General features: G+C 41.3%; 1 protein-coding gene across 4 annotated transcripts; it reads left to right on the top strand.

The window, feature by feature from the left end:
• The first annotated feature begins 1,448 nt into the window (after positions 1–1,448).
• myo1f (myosin IF) lies at positions 1,449–9,540 on the top strand. Of its 4 annotated transcripts, XM_049720130.1 has the most exons (29): positions 1,449–1,607; positions 1,721–1,831; positions 2,938–3,066; positions 3,271–3,360; positions 3,447–3,541; positions 3,608–3,695; positions 3,753–3,842; positions 4,026–4,157; positions 4,258–4,392; positions 4,527–4,659; positions 5,101–5,297; positions 5,382–5,462; positions 5,549–5,635; positions 5,957–6,043; positions 6,118–6,285; positions 6,442–6,527; positions 6,609–6,690; positions 6,776–6,882; positions 6,945–7,043; positions 7,127–7,271; positions 7,339–7,453; positions 7,538–7,707; positions 7,785–7,930; positions 8,013–8,159; positions 8,231–8,379; positions 8,438–8,500; positions 8,564–8,765; positions 8,841–9,001; positions 9,096–9,540. In XM_049720130.1, exons 2-29 carry the CDS (start codon positions 1,829–1,831, stop codon positions 9,170–9,172), a joined length of 3,264 nt encoding a protein of 1,087 aa, XP_049576087.1. In that variant the 5' UTR covers positions 1,449–1,607; positions 1,721–1,828; the 3' UTR covers positions 9,173–9,540. The 4 variants fall into 4 exon arrangements, 3 of the variants coding, with proteins under 3 accessions (XP_049576087.1, XP_068508289.1, XP_068508288.1); XM_068652187.1 differs by lacking the exon at positions 1,449–1,607 and having other exon boundaries at positions 1,653–1,831; XR_007481359.2 differs by lacking the exons at positions 1,449–1,607; positions 9,096–9,540 and having other exon boundaries at positions 1,650–1,831; positions 8,236–8,379; positions 8,841–8,989.
• Positions 9,541–9,611: the final 71 nt, after the last annotated feature.

The following is a 9,611-nucleotide window of genomic DNA, read 5'->3' as shown; positions in this document are numbered from 1 at the left end:
TTTGTGGGTTGGCCGCATGATTAATGATCATCATTCAAACCGGTGAGAAGAGTTCTTCCATATATGATGGAAATGTACTTAAATTGCAAATGACACAGACGGACAAAAATAGGACAGCAAAGTTTCAAAATTCTTTGATTGAACATGCAAGTCAACCTTTCTAGATGAGTTTATTCTTATTTATCTTATTCTCACAATGCCCTTTTAGAATATCAGGTTTTAATAATAATAATAATAATAATAATAATAATAATAGTGGTGGCGATGATGATGGTGGTGTCATTTTTGTGAATAATAGGTCCAATTGTCTCTGAAATGTAACCTCTATAAATCACAGCGGATAGTAAAATCCATATGTCCCAAAAGAAAAATATATCAAAACCTGATGTACTAAGAAAATAAAATGGAAATGAAATCAAAAATACACACAGGGACACATCTCCGATTCCAATTAGCTGTTGACCTGTGTCATGGAACCACACCTTAGTTGTATATCAAGTATGCATCATTCTCCCAGAGTGTATCCCAATATATTGTGATGTTGCTTTCCAATCTGTTATTCTTGCTACAATTTAGTTTCTTGTAATCTATATTTTATTGGTGGAAAGAAATTGACAAGCAGCATCGCTTTGCTTCTGTTGTAGCCTGCGCAGATTGCAGCTCTGCATTCATCTTCCTCTTTTTTTCTTTTCTTTCTTTTGGAAGGGTGCTATTATTCGTGTCCAAGTTATTATTTTCTCCACTTTAATCATATATTCACAAATCATTCCCAGGAAATATACATGAAGAGCCAGTTTGAAGTTGAAGAATGTCTGTCTCTGATGAGTAGCTTCTTAAAAGCCCCATTCTGCCCTGTGCATTGTTTTAAAAAGGAAATATTAAAGTGATTAAACATGGTACATTGTTGAACGACAATGAGCTATCGGTACGTTATTAAATGTCATTATTTATGAATGATGTGTGTTTTCACTTGAACTGATTTGCTTTCGGAGAATCTTCAACACATAAGAATAGATTTACGTCACTAGTTTTCTGAAAAATGCATCTTCCCTTTTTTTGCGGGAATCATACATCCATATGCATAAACTGTACTGTAAAATCAATAAATACAAAATCAATCACTTTTAAATTTAATTTTAAGAATTTATGTGTAATCAGTATATACTGTATACATATAATTTTATTTATTTTAGATTTTGTTCATTCATATTTTTATAACATTTAAATGTTTAATTGTCAAACAAAATTGAATGTCTCTACTTACAAACAATTGAACTTACATACAGCTTCTTGGAACCCATTGTGTTCGTAAATTGAGGATGATTTATAATTTGCCCTTAAAACACAATTTCATGAGCTCCAGTGAAAGAGTTGAGAAAATCCCCTAAGCAAATTTTAAGCGTCACCTCCACTCAATCATTTTCTGAGCACCTGCAGCAGTTCATGCGGCCATTCGACGACACAAACAAAAGGAAGTCATCTCAGCCTGGGTGGAGCTGACTACACCCAAGTCGAGCTCCATCGTTTCTCAAGAGATAAGTACACCTCCTGGATTGGTGATTTTTGCAGGAGGCCCAAATGGAGAAGTCTAAACTTTCGCTCGTGTGGTAAGTGTGTGCAACGTCAGATGTGTGTCACCCTCGAGCAGTTCTTGTTTCACACAGAGCGTCTGTGGCTGTATGAGGAACAAGCTTGCAAAGCTCCACTGAATGTCTTGTAGGCGCCGCTGACCTACGTTGCTGCGTGATGGCCGCCGTCTGATAGTTGTCAACCCGACTGCGCTCACTGGCACCTGGCTCAAGCAGGGCAGGAAAAGCCAACTGGGAAAATGGTAGTGTAACCCACTTTGTTTTTCTGAGTGCTTCCTTTTTTTTAAAAAAAAAATACTTCATGAGCTCAGTGATTCCGGGATATCTTGCAATGTGAAGTTTTGAGCAGTCTTGGGTGATTGGCAGGTTGAGTCAAGCAGTCAAGTGAGTTTCCTCGTTTGCACAATTTAGCAAGGTCAGATGGTTTGCTGAGCAAACTGGTTGCATGTCATTAAAGTCTGATTTAAAGTTGATTTACAACTCTGCTGGAATGGAATGATGAAGAATTGTTTTTCTTAAGTCATAGAGCTCTTTCCCAGCATGGGATATGGCCTGATTGTGATCTCGATCAATATTTCACTACCTTTAGTGAGCTATCTGAAAACAACAACAAAAATTACCAACCCGAACAAATCTTCTGAAAATGCTGATTAACATTCATTACATGGCCCCTATGGAGAATGAGGGAAATGTAAAAAAAAAATAAAAACTAAAAGTTGCTGGTGGGGGGTGACTTCAGTAATCAAACCAAAGTGATAAAATATGAATTATGCCTGCCTGAATGTGCAGTAGAAATCTGAATTTGTCTAGTGATTTGAGTTTTGTATGCCATCTGCTCACTGAGATGCAGGAAGGCAGTTTTTCAACGGTGTTTCACAGGAAGCTGCAATGAGATGGCTGAGGGGGAAGTGGAAGACCAGAGAAGCCTAGTTTCTGCTACGATACTTCCTCATACTCATGTCTTCACATCATGTCCAGAGACTATCTTAAGTCTTTCTATGCAATGACGAAATATACAGATTAATAGGACTTGAATGGGTAAAAAGATCTCTACAAGTTTGCAGAAGAGCTTCAGTGTTGAAGGCAAAGCAGAGGTTCAATTAGATGATGATTATGCTAGTGTCATATGTTTTTTTAACGTCACTGTTTTCACCCAAAAATGTACACTGACATTCAAATTGAACATTTCTTTGAAGCAAATAAACGTAGTAAAAATAAATGACACGTGTAAATTGTGCAAATCCACAATTTTGTTTGTTACTATGTGGGCAGAGAAGTTTGTGCCTTTTCCTTTCTTTGGTATAATAATGAAGAGCATTTATGTTTGTGTGTGTGTTGCATGGTTCAGGCAAAATACCACTGGCAGAGTCAAAATGTGAAGCAAAGTGGAGTGGACGACATGGTCCTCTTGTCCAAGATCACAGAGGACGCCATTGTGGAAAACCTCAAGAAACGATACACGGATGACTACATTTTTGTATCCTTACTTTATTATTATTATCATTAGGATGTCACATTTGTATGGAAATGAAATGTATCAGCATATATTGAATTATGAATTAAATAAAAAATAAATAAATCAAAATAATTGTATTAAAAATATCCTATCTTTTTTTAATTTGACCTCAGTAACCCTGGCAAGAAACTTCTGTCAATGTTGCTTCTTAACAATGCTACCCAGACTTACATTGGCCCTGTATTGATATCAGTCAACCCATTCAAACAGATGCCTTATTTCTCTGACAGAGAAATTGAACTCTACCAAGGAGCAGTAAGTTGTCCTCGTTTATATTTCCTCACAAGTCATACTGTATTATTTTTTATTTTTTTACGTGAACTCGCCATGTGTGTTTTTAGGCCCAGTATGAGAATCCCCCCCACATCTACGCCTTGACTGACAACATGTACAGAAACATGATGATCGAAGGAGAAAATCAATGTGTTATTATCAGGTTGTGTTTGCATCAATTTTTGTATGTTTTTGTGTGTTTTATATCATTATTATTTCTTCTTGTTAGTGGTGAAAGCGGGGCAGGAAAGACTGTGGCTGCCAAATACATCATGGGCTACATATCCAAAGTATCAGGAGGAGGCGGAAAAGTTCAGGTAGGCACATTAACTTCAATTTCACATGCATGCATGTAACGGTTGTGATTGTCACAGCATGTCAAAGACATCATCCTGCAGTCCAATCCTCTACTAGAAGCCTTCGGTAACGCCAAAACTGTCCGCAACAACAATTCCAGCCGCTTTGTGAGTAAAATTGTCACTTTATTCGTTTTGTTCACTGCATGTATCTAAAGTGACATCACATTGCTTCCTGTTGCAAGGTTGGTTCTTTTTATCAGGTAGATGCAGGAAGTGTTTAGTTCACACTTATTTTGCATGCTTAATGCAACCTTCACTGGCAAAATATCTGACTGTGCATTTGTGCAGGGGAAATACTTTGAGATTCAGTTCAGCAGAGGTGGAGAGCCCGACGGTGGCAAAATCTCCAACTTTCTGCTGGAGAAGTCCAGGGTGGTGAGCCAGAATGATAGCGAAAGAAACTTCCACGTCTATTATCAGGTTGGATGAAAGGCGTGACGTTCCCATGCTTGGATGCATCGAAGTTCCTCTTATGCAAATCTAATCTGACTTTGTTGTCTCTTGCACTGCCGGATTGCAGCTAATAGAGGGCGCTAGTGCTCAGCAAAAGGAGGCCCTGGGCATCATGACACCGGACTACTACTTCTACCTCAACCAGTCTGGAACCTACAAAGTGGATGGAACCAATGACAGCAAGGACTTCCATGAGACAATGGTAATGTTTAGACATGAAATACATAAATACTACTTAGAGCTAATTATTGCTATACTCGTCTATTTTATTGGAGCTTATAAGAATGTGCTGAAGCTAATAGATCACCCCTCAATATTTGTGTGTGTGGTCTCCAGGAAGCCATGCAAGTGATTGGGATCCCAGGTGACATCCAAGCCCAGGTGCTGCAGATAGTTGCCGGCATCCTCCACCTAGGGAACATCACTTTCATCGAGGCTGGCAATTACGGCCAGGTGGAGAGCATGGACTGTGAGTATACGCTGTACATTTTTCTCCTCAGGGAATACACAATTGGCTTGCTCATCCCACAGAGGGAGCTGAGTATATTAGAACACAGCAGTTTTTTTTTTTTCTGTGATTGCTGTGTGGCTGTGACTCGGCTTGGCTTACACAACATTACAAGTCAGAAAGGACGAAGTAAGATATTGACGATGATCTTAGCAAAATATGTCACTGTGCCAGAACAATAATAAATAGCATAAAAAAAACATTTTACAAGATGAGCGCTAATTCTTGGGCACCAATTTGATACACACTTCTAATAATAGCATACTCATTGGTTAATTGAATTGTCCATAAGTACAAATGTGAGTTCAGGATAGTCCAAAAAGTTAATTGGGTTAGGCTCCGCCTCATCTGCAACCCTAATGAGTACTCTAGAAATGTCATGTCAGAGCAATTTGTTTGCAGTGCTGGGCTTCCCCGCCTATCTGCTCGCTGTGGACCCCAACCGTCTGCAGGAGAAGCTCACCAGCCGTAAAATGGACTCAAAGTGGGGAGGGAAGTCAGAGTCCATCAACGTGACCCTCAACCAGGAGCAAGCCAACTATACACGAGATGCCCTGGCCAAAGCGCTCTATGCGCGCGTCTTTGACTACCTGGTGGAGGTCATCGGACAATTCCAGTTTTAATGATGATTCTTGTGATTTTTTTTTTTTTCTGATCTCCCGCTTTCTGTCTGCCCTCTACAGGCCATCAATAAAGCCATCCAAAAACCGCATGAAGAATTCAGCGTCGGCGTCCTTGACATTTATGGATTTGAGATTTTCCAGGTAAATGTTACCTTGCGATTGATAATCAAAGGAACCCAATTGGAAATCACTTCAATAGTGATTGATCGGATTGTTTTTCTCTTCAGAGAAATGGATTTGAACAATTCTGCATCAACTTTGTCAATGAGAAGCTCCAGCAAATCTTCATTGAACTGACTCTGAAGGCAGAGCAGGTGGGTAGCTTCAAGGTGTCACTCAAAGATCAAGTGTGGAGCGAGCTGCCTCTTCAGTGGCCTTTTTTTTTTTTTTTTTTTTTTTTTTAAATCAGTTTAAACAAATTTGATTAGGCAGGCATTCCAGTAAGACGAGGTTGTTTTTTATTTGATTTGGTTGGTTTGTGTTTACCCTCGTGTTAATTATAAAATGTAAAATGTTGTGATTCTTTATTTTATAAACAAATTGCACTTTGGGAGCCCTCAGCCCTCTCTCTTTTAGACCCCCCCCCCCCCCCAATTGCAAAACATGTTCCCCCAAATCTTCTCCTCCCTTTACAGGAGGAGTACGTTCAAGAGGGCATCAAGTGGACTGCGATCCAATACTTTAACAACAAGATTGTTTGCGACCTTATTGAAAATAAACTGGTGAGCCTCGGATGAATTCAATTCAGTATTACCAAGAGTTGAATGTCTTGAAAGTAATGCATGGGTCCTTTCAGAACCCTCCAGGCGTGATGAGCGTGTTGGATGATGTGTGCGCCACCATGCATGCCAAAGGCGAGGGCGCAGATGGTACTCTGCTGCAAAAGCTGCAGGCTGCCGTGGGAACCCACGAGCACTTCAACAGCTGGAACTCGGGCTTTGTTATTCATCACTACGCTGGAAAGGTACTTGCTGTGACAGGCAGCCATTAGACAGACGGACTCTCCGCGACCACCAATCGTCTCTTCCTGTCTAAGAATATACTTTCGCTTCCAAAAAATGTTTTTTAATTTTTGTATATGTGCTCATTTGCGAATGTTGTCTTTTTCTTTTCCCCTGAGGTGTCTTACGATATCAACGGCTTTTGTGAGAGAAACCGCGACGTGCTTTTCCCAGACCTTATTGAGCTGATGCAAAGCAGCCATCAGTGAGTGTCTTCCACCAACATACTGACGACACACCTTCAACATCCACTTGGGTCTAAAAATGTTCTGAATATTGTTGACAGTGATTTCATCCGCTATTTGTTCCCTGAAAACCTCAACACAGACAAGAAAAGTAGGCCAACTACAGCAGGATCCAAAATCAAGGTGGGAGTGCAGCCATCTTCCAACCTAAGACGAGAAAGGACATTTTTAGAAATGTTTCTTTTTTTTCCTTTTACTCTTCACACAGAGACAAGCGAATGACCTGGTCAACACTCTTATGAAATGCACTCCTCATTACATCCGCTGTATAAAACCCAATGAGACAAAACGGCCTAAAGACTGGGAAGAGAGCAGGTTAGCGCCATCTACTGGACGGTAACACACAATCCCAAAACTAACCTCATTTTGTTTTCCAGGGTTAAGCATCAAGTGGAATATCTCGGATTACGAGAAAACATCCGCGTACGGAGGGCTGGCTTTGCGTACCGCAGGGTCTTCACTAAATTCCTGCAAAGGTTTGGAAAAAAAAAAAAAACGGTTTTATTATGCTCTGTTGGCTGTTGAACTTCATATTAGCATCCTCATGTGCTTGATCCAGGTACGCCATCCTGACTGCTGAGACATGGCCACGCTGGAGCGGTCCAGAGCAGCAAGGAGTCCTTCACCTCCTCCGCTCCGTTAACATGGATAACGACCAGTACCAAATGGGCCGAAGCAAAGTCTTTGTTAAAAACCCAGAATCGGTAAGAAGAAATGCGTCTCCGTCCGTGTACGAAGAAGTCTGTTTGATGAACAATGTGTTCTGCTTAGCTGTTTCTTTTGGAGGAGATGAGGGAAAGAAAATTTGACACCTTTGCCAGGATCATTCAGAAGGCCTATAGAAGATATATCGCAAAGAAGAAGTATGAGCAGATGAGAGAAGAAGGTAAGCTTCCAAGCATTCCAGCAATGGATGCATTTTTTTTTAATAGAACATTGCTGATGGAAGTTTTTTTTTTTGGTACAATAGCTTCAGACATCCTCTACAACGCAAAGGAGAGGAGGAAAAACAGTATCAACAGAAACTTTGTGGGCGACTACCTGGGTCTGGAGCAGAGGCCTGAGCTCAGACAGTTCCTAGCCAAGAGGGAGCGGGTGGACTTTGCAGACTCTGTCAACAAATTTGATCGAAGGTTCAAGGTGAACAGAAGTCCATTAGAAGATTTGCAAATACCAGCATGACCTGATTTTGCTTTTTTTTTCCCCCCTCAATCCAGTCCATCAAGAGAGATTTGATCTTGACGCCTAAGAGCATCTATCTGATTGGTCGAGAGAAAGTGAAGAAAGGTCCCGAGAAAGGGCAAATAAAGGAAGTACTGAAACGAAAGCTGGAGTTTGGGAGCATAAATGGCGTCTCACTCAGGTAGACAAGTTGAAATAATAAAAATTCAAATGAAATTATATTTTACATGGACTTGTACACTGAAATCCTGCTTTGTTTTCAGTACGAGACAGGATGACTTTTTTATTCTGCACGAGGCAGATTACGACAGTCTGCTGGAGTCCAACTTCAAGACGGAGTTCCTCAGCTTGTTGTCCAAACGTTACGAAGACGTGACCAGGAGGAAGCTCGCCATATCCTTCACAGACAGGTGGCGCGAAAACTCGCACTTGGATTTGGTTAACATGCAAAAATGACACACTCGGCTTGCTTTCTGCCCAGACTAGAGTTCAAAGTGAAGAGAGAAGGCTGGGGAGGAGGCAGCTCCAGGGTGGTGACATTCCAGAATGGAATAGGAGACCAGGCCCAGCTCAAACCTTCAGGAAAGACCCTCACCATCTCAATCGGGAATGGACTCCCCAAGTCTTCCAGTAAGTACATCAATAATGCCAACATAAACCCCTTCATTCAAAACATTTGTTTCATCAGAACCAACGAGGAAAGGTGGTCAGCCGTCACGTGGTGGAGGGGGAACTCAGAGAGCCAGCAGAGGTAAACTTCAAATATGACCTTATTTACAATCAAGGGGAATACAATGATTGCGTTCTTCCACAGCACACCAGAATGGAGCGACCCAGTTCGCCAGAGGACCCAAACAATCGGATATTATGTATTCCTCATCGAATAATCAGCACAGACCTCCTCAAACGGCCCTGCCCAAACTGGGCTCCCAGAGAGCTCCCAGGATACCCACCCAAAACCACAGTAACCAGGTCAACATGGACTTCCTTAACGTGCCTGACCAGGGCATGTCGGGGTGAGAAACGGCCTCCGAGTTTATCCGTGCGCCAATGTTTGCGATTGTCAATATTAAAACGTCTCGTTGCGACAGGAAACAAAGGAAGCAAAGCATCGGTCAGCGGCCCCCTCCCGCTCCCAAACCTCAGCTTCGTCCTCAGGGGCCTCGCTGTCGAGCCTTGTATCAGTACATCGGCCAGGACACGGACGAAATCAGCTTTGAGGTCAATGATGTCTTTGACCTTGTCAAAGAAGGTGTGTGGACCATTAAGAGGCCGAGAACCTAAAATGCAGATTGACATCACTATTGAAAGGTTGTGTGTATTTACTCTTTCATTTCATTCTCTAGATCCATCTGGATGGTGGACTGGCCGAATTCGAGGAAAAGAAGGACTTTTCCCTGGTAACTATGTGGAAAAGATTTAACTAGTTCATTGGTTGAGCCATGGATGGATGGATGGCTGCTCAGAAGACTGAAGGAAGGCAGTGCCATCAAGTTCCCGCCACTTAAAGCAGAGAGCACGTGACCGCCACACGTGTAAGGTTTCATCTGTGTGGCACTTTATGTTCTAAATAACCAAGCAACAAGCTTCAATTACAGACCATCAAGTAAAAGAAAAAAATTGCTGCATTGTATTTTGGAGTCAACGCTGTTTACATTCCCACTCTGTTGTTTTTAGGAGGAAAAGAACATGTAACAGTTGAACAATATACACAAAATCAGCTTGATGTGTTTGACCTTGTCAATAAAATAAGTCATGTTCATTCCCTTTTATTATGGGACATCCAAATGATCAAGTGTGTGTGTTTTTTTTATTTTTTACATGAACTGATGAGACAAACTGCTTTATAACAGACGTCCCAT

This window comes from Syngnathus scovelli, chromosome 10, assembly GCF_024217435.2.
Source record: "Syngnathus scovelli strain Florida chromosome 10, RoL_Ssco_1.2, whole genome shotgun sequence".
In the NCBI taxonomy this organism is placed as follows: domain Eukaryota; kingdom Metazoa; phylum Chordata; class Actinopteri; order Syngnathiformes; family Syngnathidae; genus Syngnathus; species Syngnathus scovelli.
This window is presented reverse-complemented; position numbering and strand designations above follow the sequence as displayed.

Bases quoted from the DNA above. Each gene is read 5' to 3' on its own strand.
- myo1f (XM_049720130.1), top strand. The intron at 6,286-6,441 runs GTACTTGCTGTG...TTTTCCCCTGAG, and splicing joins TTCATCACTACGCTGGAAAG to GTGTCTTACGATATCAACGG. The intron at 8,766-8,840 runs GTGAGAAACGGC...TCGTTGCGACAG, and splicing joins CCTGACCAGGGCATGTCGGG to GAAACAAAGGAAGCAAAGCA.